The 26,283-nt window shown below is 35.1% G+C and overlaps 1 protein-coding gene across 2 annotated transcripts in view; it reads left to right on the forward strand.

Moving 5' to 3' along the window:
• Window positions 1-26,283, forward strand: part of SLCO6A1 (solute carrier organic anion transporter family member 6A1) — a 90,803-nt gene that overhangs the window by 10,596 nt on the left and 53,924 nt on the right. For both annotated transcript variants that reach the window (XM_013044166.2, XM_045074480.1), the window contains exons 2-6: window positions 4,826-5,086; window positions 8,325-8,513; window positions 10,365-10,461; window positions 18,938-19,059; window positions 19,897-20,006. In XM_013044166.2, the coding sequence (XP_012899620.1) occupies window positions 4,826-5,086; window positions 8,325-8,513; window positions 10,365-10,461; window positions 18,938-19,059; window positions 19,897-20,006 (779 nt within the window). The remainder of the gene's footprint in view (window positions 1-4,825; window positions 5,087-8,324; window positions 8,514-10,364; window positions 10,462-18,937; window positions 19,060-19,896; window positions 20,007-26,283) is intronic.

A 26,283-nucleotide genomic window follows, 5' to 3' on the forward strand; every position in this document is an offset into this window, starting at 1 on the left:
TAAGAGCTCAGGGCCCCACTCCTCAGTGCACCCTCAGAGAAAAGCTCTCAGTCACTCCCACCTCCTTGGTCTCTGGTTGCAATCTGAGCTCACCCGGCCTGTGACCGAGCGTCTCTATCTCTGGCACACAACCTTGCCTGGAGTCTCCAAACCCAGCAGATCCCTCCCACTCTTCCAGGGGGTTCTCCCTGGATGTGCCACTTGTGGGGGCCCTGCTCAAAGAGCAGTCATCTGACCATGCCACAGATCACAGTTTAAGGTAACCCTGAGCTGAGAGCTCACTCCTTGTCTCTGTCTCTGTGGCTGGCTTCCTGCTCTAATACTGTGAGCTCTATGATACTCAGACACCCCTGATCCTTCTGTGACCCCACAAGCGATGTATGGAGTGATGTCCCTCAGTGGAACAGACTTTTAAAAGTTCTGATTTTGTATTCCATTGCTCTGCCGTTTTCTGGGACCTGGCCCCTCCCCCGTGGTCTATCTTCCCATTGATTCGGATTCACTTCTCCAAAGGTTCTACCTTTCAGAAAGTGTTTGATTTTCTGTTTCTGGAATTGCTGCTTTTCTTCTCTTCGATCTCCTTTTGGATTTGTAGGTGTTCAGAATGGTTTGATAACTATCTAGCTGATCTCTTGCTACCTGATGTCATCGCAGCCTTCTTCTCTGCCTTCTTGACTCTTCCCCCTGAAAAGTTTTTGAATAAACTTTTAGTTTCACCAATGTAATAAAACTAATTTGCCTATAAATGACAAAAATCTTAGGATTTTTTTTTTTATTACTAATTCATTACCAGGCATTGAACCAGGAAACAAACAAACCGTCAAAGATGGAATCTGAAGCTGGTTATCTGACCTGATTGGGCTTGAAAACAATGAAAACAGCAATATTGTGCCAATATTTGTGGAAAATGATGTAGTGGGCATTTATGTCATGTAGTGTTGTTATTTAAAATGTTGCCCAAAATCAAGTTCTCACTGAAGGCAAGACTTGGGGAGATGAATGGCTTCTCTGGCTGACTCCTATGGTAGAACTTTTGACTAGAGAGATTCTGGGGTTGATCAACGGCTTCTGACTGCTCTGGAAAGGTTACAGAAAGGAAATAAGAAGTTTAAGTCACGATTAAGGAAATTTGTGAGCTTCTCTGGTGTTCTACGAGAATCTCATCATTTTTAGTCACACTCTGCATATTTTGAACAGTTCTAACTCAGAATTACAACGTTTTAAATTCAATGCACAGATTCACCAGATCGCTTTTGTTATAGTTGAGATACTGATTGGAGAAGAGTGGACCCTTAAGAATTGGGATGAAGGCATTTGGCTGGAATTCAGTGAATCTGAGGGCCATAATTCCCCAAATCCTAAACCTCCTTTCCTAGTAGGAGCAACTATACCTTTTATGTCTGAAGAAAAATCATTTCCTTTTTTTTATAGACACTGAACTTGCCTCATCCAAGTTAAGAGAGTGCTGATTGCCCCATGATCTATCCCACTACACCTTCTTGCTGCCAGACTCATAACTACAGTTAGATCCCAGCCTTCCCAGAATGACTGACATGAGGTCTATCCTGGAAGATACCACACACCACAAGTTTGCCTGCCACTTCAGTGATGTCTCTAGGGAACAATTGGTTTAGAGTGTGAGGGCTACCTCTTCTAAAATGAAGGAGAAGTTTCATCACTTGTTTCATTCCAATTAAGAAACATAATCTTTAGTGAACCTGTGTGTGTGTGTGTGTGTGTTTTAAAGGTAGAAGTATGTTATGTAGCACTATAGCTCCCCTCAGGGGAGGCCCTAAAAAAATAGAGGAAAAAGGAAATCTTTCCAATGGGCAGACCATTGAGCAGTACATCTGATGATCCACACTGCCTAGATACCATGCTGACATTGCCTAATGGTCTGACCATTTGGTGACTTGGAGAGTTGGGTAAGTGGCATGTCTCTTTGAATGAGCACAGTTATCCATTGTGGATCTTCACCAAAAGAAATCCATTGCAGAGGAAGCTTTCAATAATGGGACAGGTAACTGTCCTCTGAAAATTCCCCACTCATTGTAAGTCTTGTCCAATGGGTTCATATTTATAGTGACAGTTACATCAAGAATAGAGGTTATGCAAGAGCTGAATGCATGGAATACATACACACATACACACATCTGTACCAGTGCTGATGTCTTTATTGTCCTTATCGAATGCCTTATACACCATTGTGATCATCTTATTTCTTATCACAATGTTTTAAATGAAGGAACTCACTTTATAGGAGAAGAAGTAGAGCTGGAAGTTCATGTTCATGGAATTCACTAAGGTGAGAGATAAGCTTTGAGGTAGCAACCTACATGTTATGGTGATCAAGAAGTAGAAGAGAGAGTGAATAATGGAGGAGGGAAGTTATCAACTGTGTTTGCATAGCCATTTAGAGAAATAGAAACTGCAGCAACTATGCATTTTTTCTCGTTTGTTTTATGTGTACGTTTGTATACACATTTGTGTGTGTGTGTGTGTGTGTATGTATTCCATTTTTTCCCTCTTTTCCCCTTATTATTTGATGAGAGTATTATGGGAGATAATGTTACAAATTCATCTCTAGGTTACAAAATATCCCTGAGAAGGGGAATTAATACCCCAACCCCAGAGATGGACATAGTAACTGACAGGACATTTCTTGCCTTGACCATTATCCTCCTTGGCCACATCTAAAATGAGAGTTGAAGAAAACTCTTCTCTTTGATGCAACCAAGTTTTTAGATCTTGTCTTCTGCTGGTCTTGGTCTGTTAAACTGGTGTTGCTCCAATTTGACTTACAGTTTCTTTCTCAGTACTGTTCCCTCACAAATTTAGTTAGGTCTATGATGTGTTTGAGAAGTTATTTATTTATACCCTTCATGCAGTTTTATACCATTTATACCTTTGCAGTTTACTTTTTGTATTAAAAAAGTTCATTTAGGTTTATGATTGACCTAGAAGATGGAGTAATTTTACCTTGTGGTAGATATGATGACTGGTTGATCTCATGTCTGCTTTTTTTTCTTTTTCTTCTTTTTATTTGAAAGAGTAAGAATATCTTTGTAAGAATGATAAATGTACAATGTTAGGCATTAAAATGATGACGTTACTATTCATTGGTATGCTAGTTTAAATAGAAGAAGAAGGGCGAAAATGAATCCTGAGTGTCTAAAATGTGAACTCTGCGAGCTACTTGTCTGTTGGCCATAGACTTCATTATGCGTGGTCTGGACTCACTGCTTTTTCCAAGGGGCATAGGAGACTGTAAACTGCATTTCCCAGCCCTTCTTTCTTGCTGGCTTCCACTTAGGTGTTGCCAATGAGAGGCTGTGACAGTAGATTTGGAAAAGGGGCAAAGGAAAGCCTCTTTTTTGTTTTCTCCTCCCTGTGGTGACGTCTTTGGCAATAGCAGCAATACTGGATGGACAGGAACTCCTGGATTTATGCTCAGGCATTGCTACATCTCCATCAGCAGCAACAGTTGGCGCTTCAACAGCCAATGCTTATGGCCCTGGCTCCACAAATGCAAGAAGAGCAGAAGTAGTGGAAGGCTGTGAGTTGGCTCTCAGAGCATTAGCAGTAGTGTAGGTTCTGGCCTTCTGGAAAAGAGGTAGCTATTGCAGTTCCAACAGCAGTAGCAGTCCATGTTCCAGCAACTTCTGCTTCATAGGTATTCATGAGCTTTGATTGGTAACTCTTTTCTGTTTTCACTCCAATAAATGTATGACTTTTGTATCCAACCTCTGTATGCATTTCTTGAAGTTTCAAATATTTAGTACAATATATTTCAAATATTGAGGACAATTGTTTTTTTCCTAGTTGGATACTAGGGGATAGAAATGCACCTCTATGATAAAATTTACTTAATGTTTAGGAACATGACAAACAATTCTCCATATTGTTCAAGGATGTACACATTCTGGCTTTTAAAAGAGTCAGAAATTATGACCTTCAAATATAGGTTATGGGTTATGGAGAGAGAGAAGAATGCATTTTGGGGGGGTACATGCTTGGCTTCAAATACTTGGATGTTTTATTTCCTGTTCTGAGTGATAGATAAGTATTCATTAGATTGTCATTTATTTATTTTTTAAAAAGATTTTATTTATGTATTTGAGAGCAAGAGAGAGCAAGAGCGAGAGAGCGTGAGGGGGGGAGTTGCAGAGGAAGAGGGAGAAGCCAACTCCTCGCTGAGCAGGGAGCCTGACACAGGGCTCGATACCAGAACCCTGGGACCATGACCTGAGCCAAAGGCAGATGCTTAACTGACTGAGCCACCCAGGTGCCCCTGTTATTTATTCATTTTTATAACTGAATCATAATACATTCAAATAAAGATCAGTACTAAGTAAGATGACTGAAAAAGATAAGTATTCTCCAGTAAATCAGTACAAAATAGGTAAAATTCAATTAGCAAATATTTCACAAAGGTTAAGGCCTGTTAAGTATTTTTTTTTAAGATTTTATTTATTTATTTATTTGACAGACAGAGAGCACAAGTAGGCAGAGAGGCAGGCAGAGAGAGAGAGGAGGAAGCAGGGCTCCCTGCCGGGCAGAGAGCCCAATGTGGGGCTCAATCCCACAACCCTGGGATCATGATCTGAGCTGAAGGCAGAGGCTTTAACCCACTCTGCCACCCAGGTGTTCCAGTATTTTAGAAAACAAATCATGTATTTATGGATCTTAAACAGTCAGAATAATGTAAAGTAAACTTAAATTAGTGTAAATTGTTTTGATTTGTAATGATTATATTTTGATTTGATTATATTTTGTCTCTTAAAATGAATGCTACTGCTTTCTTTTTTTTCTTGTTACATTTTAGGTATTGTGTTTGGTCTCAAAGAATTGAGCATGGAAACTTTTGTAAAGGACAGTCATCTGAATGATGTGGAGAATTTTTTGTTGCCTATGACTTATGATATTTCATCTTCCCTGGTAGCAGTGTTTATAGCATACTATGGAGGGAAAGGAAACATACCAAGATGGGTTACATTTGCCTCCTTTTTAGTGGGATGTGGATCACTTTTATTTGCTTACCCATACTTTACTGAGGAAGATTTTAAAGCAAATGTAGATATTGAAGGTAAGATTATAAAAGGTGTCAAATTATTATTTAAATATTGGCTTTAAGAACTTAAAATAGGTTATAATACTTGTTTGTACATCCATCCGTCTGTATCTATGTATATTACCAGGTTTATTAAGCTAATTTATTGCAGCTCCCAACTAATATATATATGCCATTCTCTTTTCTTCTCATGATCAAATATCCTTTCATGTAAGAGATAGGCATAGGAAAAAGAAGGAGTTTGGGGGATAATTATTTTATGAAATTGTTTTTCTTTTATTAGTTTTTATATGTATTATAAATCTCTTGAGAACTTTGGTAATTCCTTATGTCTTCCACAATATGCTTTCCTTAATCCTGCATTTTGACCTCAATACACATACACAAGAACACAGATAGATACATAAATAAATGCACAGAAAAAGAAAGATCAGACTCCTACCATTTCAAAATGGGAGCTGCCCTTTGGCCTAGGACTTGGAATCTAAAAATATTAGTGCCTTCTTCACTTTATTCATTTTTAAAAAGATTTATTCTGGGTGCCTGGGTGGCTCAGCCAGTTAAACGCCTGCCTTCAGCTCAGGTCATGATTCCAGAGTTCTGGGATCTCATCGAGCTCCTTGCTGGGCGGGGAGCCTGCTTCTCCCTCTCCCTCTGCCTGCCGCTACCCCTGCTTATGCTCGCTCTCCCTCTGTGTCAAATAAATAAATAAAATCTTAAAAAAAAGATTTATTCCACAATCTTTTTGCTATTGCCAGTAGTTAAAGGCTATTTTGAAGTTTCATAGCTCTATTCCTGGCACTGTTGTGTTGAGTACTTTCTTGCTGTGTATAGGTCAGCAATGTTAAAATGGATTTACCCATTTTGGCAACTTTAAAATGGACTTGAGTGAGACATGGGGGAAAAAGCCAGAAGGATGTTTTCATGTGTGTATGTATGTGTATATACATGCTTATGATATTTAAAAGTATGCTTATGATGTGTGCACACAATTTAAATAAATAGTTCATATTAAGTGCAATTTATACAACATATTTATATACTGTAGAATTCACATATTAAACAATATGTTGGTATACATTTTCAACATATGAACTATATAATATTCATTTATATTTACAATATTTTGTTCTTTTTGTAGAAAGTATTTATTTTCAGATATTGGACAGTAGGAACCTCAGGATCATGATCCCTAGGAGAAGGGAAACAAACAAATTGAATTTTATAGGAGAAGAAAAGTGTAGCAGACTATGGACATATTTGATTATCAGGAGGCTGAATGACCTCCTTGAATTTAATAATTATGAATTCAAAGTGAGATTTGCATGGTTGTGTGTTTTCCCCCAGCCATAGTCAGCTTTACAAGTATAAAAGCAGAGTAGGTAGAAGACTTTAATTTGATGAGGGTTGCAATTTTACCAAGAGATTGCTTGATAAGAGAGCATGGGATTTAAAAGTGCTAAAATGACAATGGGAGAAGATAAAGGACATCAGAGGATATTGGTATGGCGAAAAGGAGCAGTATCAAAATCCTAGTGGGTTTTAAGGATTGTTGAATTGGGTTACTAGAAGTGAGCTGGAAAGATAGGGATATTTTGAATGTGAAATGCTTGAAATTACAACTAAGAAAGGTTTTTGGTTATTCTTTTTGAAAGTTTAAAATTAATTAAGTGGGTGGAGAAAAATTCAAGGGACCAAGAGATTGGGGTATTTAAAACATCACATTGATACCAATGTCACCACAAGTTAATATATCTTTATAAGATTGAATTATCAGTATTTTGAATCACAATTCTTTTTTTTTTTTTTTTGAATTTATTTATTTGACAGAGAAAGATCACAAGTAGGCAGAGAGGCAGGCAGAAAGAGAGAGAGAAAGATCACAAGTAGGCAGAGAGCCTGATGTGGGACTCGATCCCAGGACCCTGAGATCATGACCTGAGCCGAAGGCAGTGGCTTAACCCACTGAGCCACCCAGGCGCCCCTTGAATTACAATTCTAAAGACCTCCTCCCACTTGATATGAAGTCAACTAGCATTTGGTATGGATACTGAACCAGATGAAAATTTCCATTAGTGTACTATATTGCGATCTGCATTCTAGTCAGTTTTCTACAAAAATATTTTCAGAGCATTTGTTAATACCAATCAAAATGGACACAATCAGAATGATCTAATGACATTGCCTGTATCTACCAATCTAATAACAAATGAAATTCCAGGAAATCTTACTATCGTTTTACAACCATAATGAATAAAAAAAAGTGTGAGAAATAGATGGCCACCTAAAGGAATTTAAAATCTAGTGGTTTACCATATAATGACTAACTTTAATGGAAATAATTTTTTATTGTATGATGCTTTCTCTTTATGAGAAGTTAATGGGTCTAAAAAGGGAAATTATTTGTTTGCTCGGATATTTATTTATTTATTTTTAAAGATTTTATTTATTTGAGAGCGAGTTAGAGAGAGAGAGAGAGAGCATGAGTAGGGGAGAGGGAGAAGTGGACTCCCCTCTGAGCAAGGAGCCCGATGTGGGACTTGGTTTCAGGAACCTGGCTGGCATCATGACATGAGCCGAAGGCAGACACTTAACTGACTCAAGCACCCAGGTGCCCTAAAAAGGGAAATTATTTAAATAGAGTGCCACAAAGTTAATGTGAAGATTGCTGAAGAAGTGGATATAGAACTAAACTCAGAGGATAATCTGAAGATACAAATAATCTAGAACATCAGAAACACTTTTTTCTGCATGTCAAAAGTTAGGGATACCAGTTACTAAATTTAAGAGGAACATATGTATGTTGTGTATGTGTGTATATGTATAGATACCTATGCATATATACATGTTATCATGTATATATACATGTTATCATGCATATACATTTATATTTGGTTTATAATTTTTTTTTCTCTTTTAAAAATTAACATATAGTGTATTATTTGTTTCGGGGGTACAGGTCTGTGATTCATTAGCCTTACACAATTCACAGCACTCACCTAGCACATACCCTCCCCAATGTACTTATCTTTTCCAGTATTCCCACAAAATTCCTTTTATAATTGTGTTTTTTATGAGAATATAATGACTGATTTTAGAACTGCTACATTCAGTGTAAATGAAATGTTAACTTAAAAAAAAGGTATACTGGTGGAAATAACTTTGTAAAAGGTGAAATATTTCATGAGAGATACTGCATATTTGTTGTATGTTTAATTTTTGACTCATTTAACAAAAATAATTGTTTTTTCAGAAGATATTTGCCAAGAAATGAAGAGTGCCCAGGCTTGCAGGAAAACTGTACCATCATTCCATGTGAAATATTTAGTTTCCTTCATCCTGGGGCAGACTGTGCAGGGAGTAGCAGCAATGATTCTTTATATCCTTGGAATAGTCTTTATTGACAACAGTGTTGCCATACACTCAACTGGTATTTATATAGGCAAGTTTTTTTTTCTCCACCTCTCTAATATGGTTGACCCATTTTGAGTTTTTATTGAGCTTTTACATCTTGGTGTACATATCTAAACTGATATGTAAGTGCTAATTATTGGCCCTTATAATAACATTATAACAAATGTTATAATATAATGTTAGATTTATAAGTCTTGTGTTTGACTTCAAAATCACATTGGGTTGCCTAATTCTGAGGAATTGCTTGAGATTTTGAATTGTAGACAAGTCATCTGAAAGTCATCAAAAAGATAAAGAGAAGTAGGAAAAGCACATACTTTCTTAAGTAATAAACACTATATTCTTTCTATGTACTGTGTCTAATATATAATACATAGAACATTGGTATATATATGTCATATCAAACTATATAGATTACATTTCATTTCTCTGGAAAAAGTCTCAAGTTATTAGATTGAATTGTCTGAATAATTGTATGTCTAAACTTTGGGGACATAGGTGAGAGTTGCTGCCATCATGTTCGTAAGGGGATAGAAATACTGTTTCACATTTCCTCAGTACTTGATTCAGTGTCGTGTTGAAATCATCATCATCGTTTTATTAAGCTCTTTAATGCTTTAACTCAGTTCACCTTTTGGGGGGCTCAGATATTGTGAAGTTAATGAAAATACAATCTTGTTCATTAAATCAAGGAGGGAAGTTATATGCCTTTTAATCGACTACAATGTAGTACATTCTATTTCTAGTCTTTTGTGTCATGGTATCCCACAATAAGTAACCCAGGGGTATATCTCACAATAACCGGTATTTCTTTATGTTGCAATAGCTCTGGTTTTGGTAGATCATCTATCTGTACAGAGTTATCATATTTTTAAAAAAATTTTAAATTAAAGTATTGGAAAGCATTTTGCACCAAAATAATTATTTTTCCATGAGAAGTAAGGAAGGTTATGTCAATAAATTTAAATAGATGATATTCATATTTATGTTTGCTTTTAGAAAAAAATGCAGTGAGTTATTAGTGTTGGCTGAGGATGACAACAAATTTGTTTGTTTTACTTTTGGTTCTACTGATTAGTAATTAAAATGCACATCTACACACTGCAAACAGTTGCCACCTCTTTCCACCATGGCAGCTATGGTGAAGTATACAAAGTTGCCACAAAGTGTAATCAGCTATATTGGATTTATATTTATATTAAATAGAAATATATTTATATTATATTAAATATGTAGATTTTAAATAAGATACAGTGAATTATATAATTATCTAAGTTTCTTTAATATAGATATAAGAATATATGAATATATGTGTATATATATGATTAATTTTATATGTCTGTTTTGCTAGATTTGTTTGGTCAGAGATCATTCTAGATGTTTCTGCTATATTTTTTAGATGTGAGTAACACGGTCAGTAGACTGAATAAAACAGATTACTCTCCATTATTAATCCATTATTTATGTGGGTGAATCTTATCAGTTGAAGTCTTTCAGAGCAAAAATGTAGGTTTCCCAAAAAAGAAGCAATTCTTTCTCTAGACTGCTAGATAAAAACTCTGCCTGAGTTTTTCCAGCTTTCTGATCTGCTCTGTGGGTTTTAAGCTTAAGTATGGACTCAATACTGTAATATTAACTCTCACCTGGATTACCAGCCCACTGGCCTGCCCTACAAATTTGGACTTGGCAGGCCTTATAATTGTATAAGGCAATGCCTTAAAAATCTCTTTCAGTATCCTATGGGTTTTGTTTCTCAGGAGGATCTTGACTAATAAAGTAGGACATGAGGATTTCAGAAGTGATCTATTTCAGTGATATAATTTTTACCATGACAAAGCTGGCTTATGTGGTTGTTTGATGTTCAGTATTCATTTTATAGGTTTAATGGACGCGTCCTTTGTATTTGGATATTCTCTGAGTTTTGGGATAGCAGCACCCCTTTTGAAGGGCACTAAGAACGGAACTTCTGCAATTAGGTAAGCCATTTTATGTCCTTGTTTGTTGTTTACATTGTTTTCAATATTTTGGGTAGATACTGTAACCTATAAACCTATTACACTTAATTTGTAATAACCATATTTTTAGGAAAAACATGTAAATGTGACTGATATGGATATATATGTACATATAAATCTAGAATATGCACTTTTATCCTTACTGTTTGATATGTAATTTTAAAAACACTATTTATAATGACAATCTTATTACTGTTCTACATAGTTTTGTGAAAAATTGTGGAGAAACCCCATAACATAAAATTTACCAACTTAGCCATTTGTAAGTGTATGATACAGTTGTGTTAACCATGTGTACTTTGTTGTGTAACAGACCACTAGAACTTTTTATCTTGCAAAGCTAAAACTCTATATCCATCACAAATAACTTCTATTTACCCACTTCTCCCCAGACCCTGAAAACCACCATTCTACTTTCTACAATTTTGACTACTTTTTATAACTCATGTAAGTGGGATCATGTAGTATTTGTCTTTTTCGTGACTGGCTTATTTTACTTAGCATAATGTCCTCAAGGTTAATCCATGTTATAGCATATGCCAGTATTTTCTTCCTTTTAAAGGCTAAATAATATTCCATTGCATGTATATGCTATAGTTCTTTATCTTTTAAGCTTTTATTATTTACTTATTTTTATTTATTTTATTTTTTCCCCACCCTATCCCTCCCCCCACTCCCCCAGAAACCCTCAGTTTTGTTTCCTGAGAGTAAGAGTCTCTTATGGTTTGTCTCCCTACCTGATCCCATTTTGTTTCAATTTTCCTTCCCTTCCCTCTACAACCCCCTGCTCTGCTTCTCAAATTCCTCATATCAGAGAGATCACATGATAATTGTCTTTCTCCGATTGACTTATTTCACTCAGCATAATACCCTCTAGTTCCATCCATGTTGTAGCAAATGGCAAGATTTCTTTTTTGATGACTGCATAGTATTCCATTGTGTGTATATATACTACATCTTCTTTATTCATTCATCTGTTGATGGACATCTAGGCTCTTTCCATAGTTTGGCTATTGTGGACATTGCTGCTATAAACATTTGGGTGCACGTGCCCCTTCAGATCACTGCATTTGTATCTTTAGAGTAAATACCTATCAGTGCGATTGCTGGGTCATAAGATAGCTCTATTTTCAACTTTTTGAGGAACCTCCATGCTGTTTTCCAGAGTGGCTGCTCCAGCTTGCCTTCCCACCAACAGGGTAGGAGGGTCCCCTTTTCTCCACATCCTCACCAACATCTGTCATTTCCTGACTTGTTAATTTTATATGCCATACTTCTTTATCCATGTATCTGTCTATGGACATTTAGCTTATTATGTACACTCCTTGATTACTATGAATAATGCTTCAGTTAACATTGATAACATGGATAAGCAAATATCTCTTTGAAATTCTATTTTCAGTTCTTTTGTATATATACTCAGAAGTGGGATTAGTAAATCATATGGTAATTCTATTTTTAATATTTTTGAGGAACTTTCATCTTATTTTCCATGGAGGCTCTACCATTTACATTGCCACTAGTATTATATAAGGGTTCCAATTTTTCAATGTCCTAGTTAGCACTTACTATTTTCTTTCTTCTTCTGCCTCTTCCTCCACCTTTTCTTTCTTCTTTTTTCTTCTCTTTATCCTTCTTCTAGTAGTCATCCTGACAGTTATGAGGTGATAGCTCATTGCAGTTTTGATTTTCTTTTCCCTAATGATTAGTGATATTGAGCACCTTTTCATTTACTTGTTGCCTATTTGTCTATTTTTTTTGGAGAAATGTCTAAACATTTAGTGTGTAACATGTACATATGGTGCTTCTTCTAACAATACCATTCAAAGACTCATAGATGCCATATTCATCATATTCATTTCTCTCATCATACTACCTCTTACAAGGGACCATCTGAGAAGACAAGAAAAGTGTGACAGTATGACAGCTACAGATTTCACTGGTCTTACTCTGTAATCCATTGTCCAGAAATAGCTGACTTGATAGAACAGTGTCATGGCTTGGTACCTTCAACAGTTTTTTGGTGGAATCTTTAAGTTTTCTATATTTAGGATCATGTCATCTTCAGAGACAGTTTTACTCATTCCTTTCTGATCTGAATGCCTTTATTTGTTTTTCTTGACCAGTTGATTGGGTTAGTATATCTAGTGCTGTGTTGACTGAAAGTGGGCATCCTTGTCTTGCTCCTGATCTTACTTTGTCATATATGGTCTTTATTATGTTGATGTATGTTTTCTTAAGTTCAATTTGTTGAGAGTTTTTATTATGAATGAATGATGAATTTTTTCAATGATTCTCTATATCAATTAACATGATCCTATGATATTTTATCTTTCATTTTATTCATGTGGTGTATCACATTGATTGATATGCAGTTATTGAACCATCCTTGCATGCCTGTTATAAATCCCACTTGATCATGGTGTATGATTCTTTTAATGTATTGTTAAATTTGGTTTCCTAAGATTTTGTTGAGCATTTTTGAATCTGTGTGCATAAAGGATATTGGCTTGTAATTTTCTTTTCTTGTAGTGTCTTTGTCTGGTTTTAGTTATACATATGAATGTAACATCCAATTTTAATTTTTTTTTATTTAATATGACAAATGGGTAAAGTTTCCCTTTCCCCCCTCAAAGGGATAGATATCTCATTGTACAGATAACATTTATGGATCATACCTTTTTTTTAAATTTTAATTTTTATTTATTTATTTTTTTACATAAAACAGACTTCAATATTTATGACATAAAGGGTACTAACTTAATACATTAAGAATCTTCTAGAGATCAATAAGGGAAAAAAAACTCCTGCAAACACTTGTAAAGATTAGCAGGAAGTTCACAAAGGAAGGAATACATCTTCCCAATAAACATAAAAATATATAGAAATTGGTTCCATTTCACTACTAATTTGCAAAAATAATAACAGTAATATATACATATACATATTATTATGTTAGATATTATATTACATTATATTATATGTAGTTAGCAAAGATTTTGAATGAATATTTAGTGCTAGCTAATTTGTGGTGAAAAGACACAACATTTGAAGAATATAATTAGAATAATTTTTTTCCTTTTTAATTCCTTTTAATTTAAATTCAATTATTTGTTTCTGAAGTAAAGTTCAGGGATTCATCAGTCTTATATAATACCCAGTGCTCATTACATCATGTGCCCTTCTTCACCCAGTAACCCCATCCCCTAACCTCCCCCAGCAACCTTCAGTTTGTTTCCTATGATTATGAGTCTCTTATGTTTTGTTTTCCTCTCTGATTTCATCTTATTTTATTTTTCCCTCCCTTCCCCTATTTGTTTTGTTTCTTAAGTCCCACGTATGAGTGAGATCATATAATAATTGTGTTTCTCTGATTGACTCATTTCACTTAGCCAGATACACTCTAGTCATAGCCAAATACCATCCACATCATTGCAAATGGCAAGATGTCATTTTTTGATGACTGAGTAGTATTCCATTGTGTGTGTCTGTATATATGTATGTACGTGTGTATGTATGTATGTATGTATGTTTGTGTGTGTGTGTATACACACATAGATGTATGTGTGTATATATATATATATATAAACAATATTTGTTCTGGCAGTCCATAAACTTGGAATGTTCTTCCATTTCTTTGTGTTCTTCAGTTTTTTCATGAGTGTTCTATAGTTTTCTGAGTACACATCATTTGCCTCTTTGGTTAGGCTTATTCCTGGGTATCTTAGGGATTTTGGTGCAATTGTGTGTGGGATAGACTCCTTAACTTATCTTCTGTCTCATTGTTAGTGTATAAAAATGCAACTGATTTCTGTGTATTGATTTTATATCCTGCTACTTTGCTGAATTCCTGTATGAGTTCTAGAAATTTTTTGGTGGAGTCTTTTGGTTTTTCCACATAGAGTATCATGTCATCTGTGAAGACCGAGAGTTTGACTTCTTTGCTAATTTGGATGGATGCTTTTTATTTCTTTTTGTTGTCTGACTGCCGAAGCTAGGACTTCTAGTACTGTGTTGAACAACAGTGGTGAGAGTGAACATCCCTGCCATGTTCCTGACCTTAGGGGAAAAGCTCTCAGTTTTCTCCCATTGAGAATGATATTCTCTATAGGCTTTTTACATATGGCTTTTATGATATTGAGGTATGTACCCTCTATCCCTACACTTTAAGGAGTTTTAACCAAGAAAGGATGCTATACACTGTCAAATGCCTTTTCTGCATCTATTGAGAGGATCATAGGGTTATTATCCTTTATTTTATTAATGTATTGTATTACACTGGTTGATTTACAGATGTTGAACCACCTTTGCAGCCCAGGAATAAATCTCACTTGGTTGTGGTGAATAAGCCTTTTAATGTACTGTTGGATCCTGTTGACTTGTATCTTGGTGAGAATTTTTGTATCCATGTTCATCAGGGATATTGGTCTGTAATTCCTTTTAGTGGGGTCTGTGTCTGGTTTTATGATCAAGGTAATGCTGGCCTCATAGAAAGAGTTTGGAAGTTTTGCTTCCATTTCTATTTTTTGAAACAGCTTCAGAACAATAGTTACTCATTTTTTAAATGTTTGGTAGAATTCTCCTGGGAGGCCATCCATCCCTGGACTCTTGTTTTGGGGATTTTTTAAAAAAGATTTTATTTATTTGTCAAAGAGAGGTAGAGTGAAAGCACAAACTGGGGGAGCTGTAGGCAGTGGGAGAACCAGGCTCCCTGCTGAGCTAGGCGTTCAATTCAGGACTCAATCCCAGGACCCTGAAATCATGACCTGAGTCAAAGGTAGATGCTTAAATGACTGAGACAGCCAGGCATCCCTGTTGGGAGATTTTTGATTACTGCTTCATTTTCCTTGCTGGTTATTGGTCTGTTCATTTTTTCTATTTATTCCTGTTTCAATTTTGGTAGTTTATACGTTTCTAGGAATGTCTCCGTTTCTTCCAGATCGCCTACTTTTTTGCTGTATAGTTGCTCCACAATATGTGTTCTTATAATTGTTTGTATTTCTTCAGTGTTGGTTGTGATTTCTTTCATTCATTATTTTATTTATTTGTGTCCTTTCTCTTTTCTTTTTAATAAGTCTGGCCAGGGGTTTATCAATCTTATCAATTCTTTTAAAGAACCAACTCCTAATTTCATTGATCTGTTCTACTATTTTTTTTGTTTCTATTTCACTGATATCTGTTCTAATCTTTATTAATTCTCTTCTCCTGCTGGATTTAGTCTTTATTTGCTATTATTTCTCCAGCTCCTTTAGGTATAAAGTTAGGTTGTGTATTTGAGCTCTTTTATGTTTTTTGAGAAAAGTTTGTATTGCTATACACTCTTAGGACCACCTCTGCTGCATTCCAAAGGATTTGGATAGTTGAGTTTTCATTTTCATTTGTTTCTATTAATTCTTTTAAATTCTTCTTTAATTTCCTGGTTGACCCCGTCATTCTTTAGTCAGATGCTCTTTAACCTCCTTATATTTGAGTTCTTTCCAAATTTTCTGTTGTGATTGAGCTGACAGTTCAAAGCACTGTGGTCTGAAAATATGCAGGGAATAATCACAGACTTTTGGTACTGGTTGAAATATGATTTGTGACCTAGTATGTGATCTATTCTGGAGAATATTCCATGTGCACTCCAGAAGAATGTATATTTTGTTGCTTTAGGATGGAATGCTCTAAAAATATCTGTGAAGTCCATCTGGTCCAATGTGTCATTCAAAGCCCTTTTTCCTTATTGATCTTCTACTTAGATGATTTGTCCATTGCAGTGGATGGCGTGTTATAGTACCTTACTATTATTGTATTATCATCAATATGTATCTTTAATTTTGTTGATAATTCATGTTTATAATTGGCTGCTCCCATGTTAGGGGCATAAATATTTACAATTGTTAGATCTACTTGGTGGATAGACCCTTTACTTATGATCTAGTGTCCTTCCTCGTCTCTTATTACAGTCTTGGATTTAAAATCTAACTTGTCTGATATAAGGATTATGACCCCAGCTTTCTTTTGATGTCCATTAGCATGATAAATGGTTTTGCACCCTCTCACTTTCAATTTGGAGGTGTCTTTGGGTCTAAAATGAATCTCTTTTGAGCAGCATATCTATGGGTCTTGCTTTTTTATCTAATCTGATATCCTTTGTCTTTTAATTGGGGCTTTTCCCCCATTTACATTCAGAGTAATGTATATCAGAGTATCTATTGAAAGATATAAATTTAGTGCCATTGTATTACTTGTACAGTCACTGTTTTGTATATTGTCTCTGTTCCTTTCTGGTCTATGTTACTTTTAGGCTCTCTCTTTGGTTAAAAGATCTCCCTTAATATTTCTTGCAAGGCTGGTTCAGTGATCACAAATTCTTTTAGTTTGTGTTTGTCCTGAAGCTTTTTATCTTCCTTCTATTTTGATTGGCAACCTGGTTGAATAAAGTATTCTTGGTGCATATTTTTCTCATTTAGCACCCTGTCTATATCATGCCAGTCCTTTCTATCCTCCCAGGTCTCTTTGGATAGGTGTTCTGCCAATCTAATGTTTCTGCTTGTATATGTTAAGGACCTCTTGTCCTTCACTGCTTTCAGGACTTTTTCTTTGTCTCTGAGATTTGCAAGCTTCACTGTTATATATTGAGATATTTACCTATATTTATTGGTTTTGAGGGGGTTCTCCGTACCTCCTGAACTTGAATATTTGTTTCCTTCCTCAGATTAGGTATGTTCTCAGCTGTCACTTTCTCAAAGATACCTTCTGCCTATACCCTTTACTCTTCTTCTAGGATCCCAATTCTAATATTGTTTATTTTTATAGTATCATTTATTTCTCTGATTCTCCCCTCATGACCCAGTAGTTGTGTATCTCTTTTTATCAGCTTCTTTATTCTCCATAATTTTGTCTTCTATATCACTAATTCTCTCTTCTGCTTCATTTATCCTAATAATTAGTGCTTCCATTTTTTATTGCATCTCATTAATACCCCTTTTTATTTCAACTTGATTAGATTTGAGTTCTTTTATTTCTCCAGAAAGGGGATTCTTTCTCTTTTTTTAAAAAATTAAATTTATTTATTTTTTAAAAATAAACCTATAATGTATTTTTATCCCTAGGGGTACAGGTCTATGTGAATCACCAGGTTTACACATTTCATAGCACTCATCATAGCACATACTCTCCCCATTGTCCATATCCCCACCACCCTCGCCTGTCCCCCCTACCCCCAGCAACCCTCATTCTGTTTTTTGAGATTAAGTCTTGGTTTGTCTCCCTCCCAATCCCACCCCTTTCATTTTTTCTTTCCTACCACCCAACCCCCCCACATTGCATCTCCACTTCTTCATATCAGGGAGATCATATGATAGTGGTCAGAAAGGGATTCTTTTTATTGAAAATATTCCATTAAGCTTATTCCTAGTAATTTAAATTGTTTTGTTAGTATTGTGCATGGAATCTTTATAGTATTATGTTTCTTAATTATTTCTAGTAGGAGGAAAATCTATTGATATAGAGGGCACTGTATTCAATTCTTTGCTTATACTTTGTTTTTTCCTTTGTTCTTTGCTTACACTTTTAATTAATTTCCTCAGTCTTCTTGGTTATCAGTTGTTTACACATATGTAATAACCATATGTAGCATAATGCACATACTTATAATACATAGCTGGATTCAAAAACAAAAAGAGAAAAAGAGCAAATTTCTAAGTATTATAATCAGTGAGGAAACACATAGCCCTAGTGACAATCTTCTCCCTAAGTGTTATAAAATAATTTTACAACTATGAAAAATTTTCCAAGATTGTGGCCTTAGCATAACTGAAGGCAAAGAATGTTGAAACTGCAAAATGAACAATCAGTAAAAAGAGAAAATCAACAAATCCAGCACAGGATCCCTCACCTTCCCCTCCCACCCTGCTCACTGCAAAGTCTGTAGAGGCAGACCAAGAAGAACTGCAGAAGATAAAGCCTATAAAAGGGTCCTTTGGGTGATTAGGTATGATCACTAGAAGGGTAATTAACATTCAGTCTGAGTTGAGTCAGAGAAGGAACTGTTTGAATAAGATTTCCAAGTATTGGTGATTTAAAGGGCCAGATATCAGATAAAGTGTTAGTTATGTACCTTAAAGGGCCAGGGTTGTCCTAAAGGGTATGCATGATTTAAAGGGGCAGGGGTGATTTTAAAGATAGGTGATATTTAAAGGGATAGTCTTCCAAACACCTGGTTTCTGCTGAAGAAAAAAAGTAAAAAAGAACAAAGAATTATTTTTGCCTCCTGGGTGGACATGGGAAAAGAAAGAAAAGGGAAAAATAATTCTTTGGAGGACTCACAATCAGCAAAAAAAACCAATAGGGACAAATTAACAGAAAATGTTTCATCTCTCTCTCTCTGTTTGATTATGGCATTATTGTAATGAAATATACGATGTTAAATTTTTTTATTTTTTCTCTGTTAAAGTGTTGAAGATAGTTATGACATCCAAAGCTGGCTGCAGCATTGGTGGATTTATTTTGGTTTGGTTTCAATTATTGCATGGTCTACATTAATACCATTGTCATGCTTTCCACACAGTGTACGAGGTAACTATAAAACTATAATTCATTTAATTAAAAGACAATAGATTCCTTGTCCCCACCCCCATCTCCAATGTCAGAATATGGCTGAACTACATTTCTTTTTGTTATGGAGATATGGTGACATATGCTAGTGTTATTTGAGCAAATGAAGCTGGATTTGGCCAAATATTATTTTACTTATGTGCCAGACTTTAATTAGTATGTATTTTTGCTTCTTGACATTTTTTAAAATACTAGAGTTCATAATTTTTCTTTAAAAAGAAGCATGTTTTAATCTATTTATCTAGTATTATTTAATACATGAAAGAATTATTGTAAGCTAAAATAAGTATTAACTTTTTTTTTAAAACACTGAAAAATAACATGTAACATTAGAGAAATCATATACTTTCCTAACAGTAGTACAAAATATTTTTAGCAATATCAAAGATTACTCTTTTACATTTTAGGGCTGTGCTGTCAAATGCTAAAGTCACTTGCCACATGTGGCTACTTAAATTTCAAATTAAAATTAGAAACCCATGTACTCAGTCATAGGAGCTACATTTCTAGTATTAATAATAGCTTCATATAGCCCATCGCTACAGTCTTAGACAGTACAGATACAGATACAGATTCTATAATAATGAAAAAAATTTTCGTTATTATAGAATATTCTTCATGACAACACTGTTTTAGGAGAATGTGCTTTTTACTTAATTAGATTGATCTTAGCTTGTTCACACATAGCTCACTTGTCATTTCAAGAAAAACTGGGTTTATTAAGATGTGTGCATATATTTGTATACTTTTTAAATTACTCAAACATGTCATAAGATTCTTTTACTTGTTATCCTATAGGTACAGCAAAGATAAAAGCTGAGAAGCGTAAGCAGCCTCATCCATTTGGTGGACAGATTAAAGATAAGGAATTTGAAACTAGTATCAAGGATTTATTTGCTACTCTTTGGGTAAAGTAAAATATTTTATGCACATAAGGCAAATAAGTTGACCTGTAGAAGATTTAAGAAAATAACCACAAAGTGTTCAACTAAAATCTGAGTAGGACTTTCAAAGTCTTAATTAACTTTTTCATTTTATAGATAATGAGAAATAGGACCTGCCTTACATAAGTGGCATTTCCAGGAACATGGCTAGTGTCAGAGAATGGTACTAGTATTTTCTCTCTATTTCTTTTAATTTTACTTTTGTGTTAATTTGTTTTGTTCTTTCCCTGAAGAAATACATAAGACATTTAATGAGATGACTTACAGGTATTAACATCTTTTTAGTATGCTTAAATGACTTAGCAGAGAACTCTAGAAGTTAGCAAATATTCTTGCAAACATCATATTTTATGGAAAATACCTCAGTATCCAATGGAGAAGAAATCTTTGCTTCTCTAGGTAAGAAACAAGACCTACGATATAGACATAGAGGGATTTAAAAACTCAACTTCTTTTTAAAATTTTTTAGATTTTATTTATTTGAGAGCGTAAGAGACAGAGAGTATGTGAGTGCAAGCAGAGGAGGAGCAGAAGGGGGCGGAAAGGCAAAGAATCTCAAGCCGACTCCATGCTCAGCATGGAGTGGGCCATGGAGCTCCATCTCACGACCCTGTGATTATGATCTAAGCTGAAACTGAGAGTCCGATGCTCAACCGACTGAGCCCCCCAGCGCCCTGAAAAAAACCCAGCTTCTAAATAGTGATTCTATATTCAATTTGCTTCCTCTTCTCCTTTTCATAACTTTATCCTTTATGTTGTGGGCAGAACGGCATTGAAGATATAATTCTAACACCCATGGCCCTATGGAGCCATGTTCTTATGTGGGTCTTAGATCTTAAAAAAATTACAGATTAAAAGCAAGTGATTAACAATTATGTAGAGGAAATTCCATGTAAAATGGAATTGGGTCAAAGTCAGCTTCACCAACCAGGAGCTTTTAAATGGAAAACCCTAAAGCAAGAGAAGGAATTACTCATGCAAAGAATGGTCATTAAGAAAATTCCAGGCATAAGAAACACATGTGGAAACAGCTTGAGACGGCAGAGTTTTGGCTACATTCAGTTTAGAGAATACTTGTATGTTTAGAGCATGGTTCCTTGGTGGGCAGAGTGAAAGAATATACTGGGTTGGAGAGACAAGCAGAGGCTAGCTCTTGAAGGTCCTTGTGGGACATGATGAGAACTTCAGATTTTGTTTTTAACACAACAGGAAGTCACTAATGTACATAAGGGAATAATGTTTTAAGAACTTTAAAACATGGTTTTATGTAAAAAACAGGTTAGAGTGGGATAAGAATTGAAAAGGCAGTATGATTTGGGTGTTGTTAACAGGTAGTTTTCTCTCGGTATTATAAATGGTTATTTTTTATTCAGCTGTAGTATATGAGACCCAGTTGCAAGAACCATCTAAAGAATTACTTGGCATTTGTAAATTCAGGGCTATTGACAATGGTTTGTAGAAGGAAAAAGGTAAACCTTTCACACAGGAATATGATTTGAGGTTCTTGAACCTTAAGAAAGAAAGAAAATAAATTAAAACCTAAAATATGGGGAAGCAAATGTTCTAAAATCTACATATAGACATGTAATATTAAGATCCAACAGAAAGCTTATGTATCTAGGCTCTTGCCTTTAGGTAAGAAAACAGAGGAGAATGGGCCATACTTTAGTGAACCTACTAGATTAGAAAAGTTCCCACTGTTTGCCTTGTTTCGTGACTTAGCACCTGCCAAAGCTATTTCTCAGCAAAATGTATCTATTAAGCCATGTTGGTGAGATTATTCTTTTTATTTTATTTTACATTTTGGTGAAATTTGAGTAGGGTATTTCTTCTCTGATCCTAAGTGAGTCAGCCAGTGATTTCTATTAGGTTGGTGGTTACTCGTGAGTTAATTAAGCAATGCAGGTCATTAAAGAATTCACATAAGGAATGTAAGAATTCATGTAAGGAATTGAACAGTGGGTAAAAATCTCCTGATTTTTTTAGGTGTAGGTTTTTTTTTTTTTCTAAAAAAAGAGTTTTCTTGTTATAAATTTTTATTTAAAGCATCCAGAGAACTATCTAGTTTTAGAATGTATTCTCTCTACTATCACCATATATCTTGCTGGTCCTTACTTATATATTTAAGAAAATTCATCAATTAAGGAAAGAAAAGAGTTTTATTTAGATTCAGTAAAGATAATTTTAATTTTAAAATAGATAAAATAGACATAAATAAAAGCTAAAAAGCCAGAACAGAGACAAAATATTTAATATATTTATAAAGTTGTAATATCCATTGCAAATCCTTAATAATATCTTAGCAAATCAAATCCAACATTAAGAGAATTATTCACCATGATTGAGTGGGATTTATTCCTGGGGTGTAGGGTGGTTCAATATTTGCAAAACAATCAACATGATATATTACATTAATAAAAAGAGAAGAATGATATGGTCCTCTCAATAGGTGCAGAAGAAGTGTTTAACAAAATACAGCATCCATTTTTGATAAAAAACCCTCAACAAAATGGGTGTGTATGGAACATGCCTCAACATTATAAAGGCCATGTATGAAAGACCCACAACTAATACCATTGGGGAAAAACTGAGAGCTTTTCTTCTAAGTTTAGGAACAAGACAGAGATGTCTATTTCACCATTTCTATTTAACATAGTATTAGAAGTCTTTAGCCTTTGACAATCAGACAACAAAAAGAAATAAAAAGAATCTAAGTTGACAAGAAGTAAACTTTCATTATTTGCAGAGGACAGGACACTTTATGTAGAAAATCCAAAAGATTCCACCAAAAAATTGCTAGAACTAATACATGAATTCAGCAGAGTTGCAGGATACAAAATCAATGTACAGAAATTTGTTGCATTTCTATACACTAACAATGAAGCTGAAGAATGAGAAATCAAGTAATTGATCCTATTTACAATTGCACCAAAAAACACAAGATAGGAATAAACCTAACCAAAGAGGAGGTAAAAGATCTGTACTCTGAAAACTATAGAACACTTATAAAAGAAACTGAAGATGACACAAAGAAATAGAAAGGTCTTCCATGCTCATGAATTGGAAGAACAAATATTATTAAAATATGTATACTACCCAAAGCAATCTACATATTTAACACAACCCTTATCAAAATACCACCAACATTTTTCACAGCATTAGAACAAATAATCCTAAAATGTGTATGGAACCACAAAGCCACAGAGTAACAAAAGCAATCTTGAAAAACAAAAGCAAAGCTGGAGGCATCATGATTGGGGACTTCAAACTATACTGTAAAGCTGTAGCTATCAAGACAGTATGGTACTGGCATACTGTCTTAATATTAAGATCTGTTGGATCTCAATATTACATGTCTATATGTAGATTTTAGAACATTTAGGACATTTGCTTCCCCATATCAACAGATCAAAAGAACAGAACAGAAAACCCCAAAATGGATCCACAACTATAAGGTCAGCTAATCTTCAACAAAGCCGGAAAGAATATCCACTGGAAAAAAGACAGTCTCTTCAACAAATTGTATTGGAAAAACTGACAACAATATGCAGAAGAAGGAAATCGGACCACTTTGTACATTACACACAAAAGTAAATTAAAAAATGGATGAATGACCTAAATGTGAGAAAGCAATTCATCAGAATCCTAGAGGAGGAACAAGCAGCAACTTCTTTGACATCAATGGTAGCAACTTCTTACTGAACACATCACTGAAGGCAAGGGAAACAAAAACAGAAATAAACTATTGGTAGTTTGTCAAGATAAAAAGCTTCTGCACAGCAAAGGAAACAATCAACAAAACTAAAATGTAGCCCGTGGAATGGGAGAAGATATTTGCAAATGACATATCTGATAAAGGGCTAGTATCCAAAATCTATGAAGAACTTACCAAACTCAACACCCAAAACCCAAATAATCCAGTTAAGAAATGGACAGAAGACATGAATAGATATTTTTCTAAAGAAGACATACAGATGGCTAACAGACTCATGAAAATATGCTCAACATCACTCATCACTGAGAAATGCAAATCAAAACCATGACAAGATACCACCTCACACCTGTCAGAATGGCTGAAACTAATGACACAGGAACTAAAAGATTTTGGTGAGCTGTAGGGAAAAGGGACCCCTCTTGCACTCTTGGTGGGAATGCAAACTGGAGCAGCTGCTCTGGAAAACAGTATGGAGGTACCTCAAAAAGTTAAAAATAGGGATGCCTGGGTGGCCCAGTCAGTTAAGTGTCCAACTGTTGATTTCAGCTCAGGACATGATTTCAGAGTCCCGGGATTGAGCTCCACATCGGGCTCTCTGCTTAGTGGGGAGTCTTTTTCTCTCTCCTTCTGCTTGCTCTCTCTCTCTCTCAAATAAATAAATAAATCTTACAAAAAAAAAAAGGCTAAGAAAAGGACTATCCTATAACCCAGCAATTGCATTATAGGCATTACCCAAAGGATTTAAAAAAATACAGATTCAAAGGGGCATATGCACTTTGATGTTTATACCAGCATTATCATCAATAGCCAAAATAATGAGAGAGACCAAATGTCCATCAGCTGATGAATGGTAAAGAAAATGTGGTGTACACACACACACACACACACACACACGGGAATATTACTCAGCCATCAAAAGAATGATATATTGCCATTTGCAATCACGTGGATCGAGATACAGTGTATTATGCTATGTGAAATAAGTCAGTCAGAGAAAGACAATGCCATACATGGAATTTAAGAAACAAAATATATGAACATATGGGAAGGGTAAAAAGGAGGGGGGGGGACAAATTATTAGAGACTCTTAAAGATAGAGAACAAACAAGATTGATGGAAGGAAGTGGGAAGGGGATGAATTAAATGGGTGATGGGTGTTAAGGAGGGCAGTTGTTATCATGAGCACTGGGTGTTGTGTGTAAGTGATTAATCACTGAACTCTACTCCTGAAACAATGTTGTACTTTATGTTAATTAACTAGAATTTATTTAATTTATTTTTTTAATATTTTTAAAAAAATTTATTTATTTGACAGACAGAGATCACAAGTAGGCAGAGAGAGAGGGGGAAAGCAGGCTCCCCACCAAGCAGAGAGCCCGATGTGGGGCTTGATCCCAGGACCCTGGGATCATGACCTGAGCTGAAGCCAGAAGCTTTAACCCACTGAGCCACCCAGGTGCCCCAACTAGAATTTAAATAAAAATTTGAAGAAAAAAAAGTAAAAAAAAAAAAACATTATAATATCCATGAGGTGAAAAGTTACAAATAAAAAGTCAATGGGTTTAAGCTCAAGAATAGAAGGTGAACCCTCTTATGCTGTTGGTGGGAATGCAAGTTGGTGTAGCCACTTTGGGAAACAGTGTGGAGGTTCCTCAAAAATTTAAAAATAGGGCTACCCTATGACCCTGCAATTGCACTACTGGGTATTTACCCCGAAAGATACAGATATAGTGAAAAGAAGGGTCATCTGCACCCCAATGTTCATTGCAACAATGGCTACAATAGCCAAACTGTGGAAAGAGCCAAGATGCCCTTCAATAGATGAATGGATAAAGAAGATATGGTCCATATATACAACGGAATATTACTCAGCCATCAGAAAAGACGAGTACCCAGCTTTTGTATCAGCATGGGTGGGACTGGAGGAGATTATGCTAAGTGAAATAAGTCAAGCAGAGAAAGTCAATTATCATATGGTTTCACTTATTTGTGGAACATAAGGAATAGCATGGAGGACATTAGAAGAAGGAAGGGAAAATGAAGGGGGGAAATTATAGGGGGGGAGAGGAACCACGAGAGACTGTGTACTCCAAGAAAGAAACTGAGGGTTTTAGAGCAGAAGGGGGTGGGGTGATGGGTGAGCCTGGTGATAGGTATTAAGGAGAACACATATTGCATAGAGCACTGGGTATTACATGCAAACTATGAATTATGGAACACTACATCAAAAACCCCTGTACACATATAGGAGTACTATTGTATGGTGACTAACAACATAATAAAAAATAGATTAAGTAGATTAAGCATGTGAATTAGTGAAATGTTAATGTGTAAATTTGAAAATGTTTCAAAAATATTTTGTTGTAGAATGCCAAAAAAAAAAGAGCAATAACTATCCATAGCTCTCAGAATATAATGGATTAAAAATATATTTCAAAAGAATAAAAATAGAAAGCTTAGTAATTAGGGAAATAAATCAGGGAAAAGAAAAAAATGAAATTATGACTGGCTAGAAGTAGGTAAAGA

Source organism: Mustela putorius, unplaced genomic scaffold (assembly GCF_011764305.1).
Source record: "Mustela putorius furo isolate JIRA1106 unplaced genomic scaffold, ASM1176430v1.1 tig00537350_pilon_pilon_pilon, whole genome shotgun sequence".
NCBI classification, from domain to species: Eukaryota; Metazoa; Chordata; class Mammalia; order Carnivora; family Mustelidae; genus Mustela; species Mustela putorius.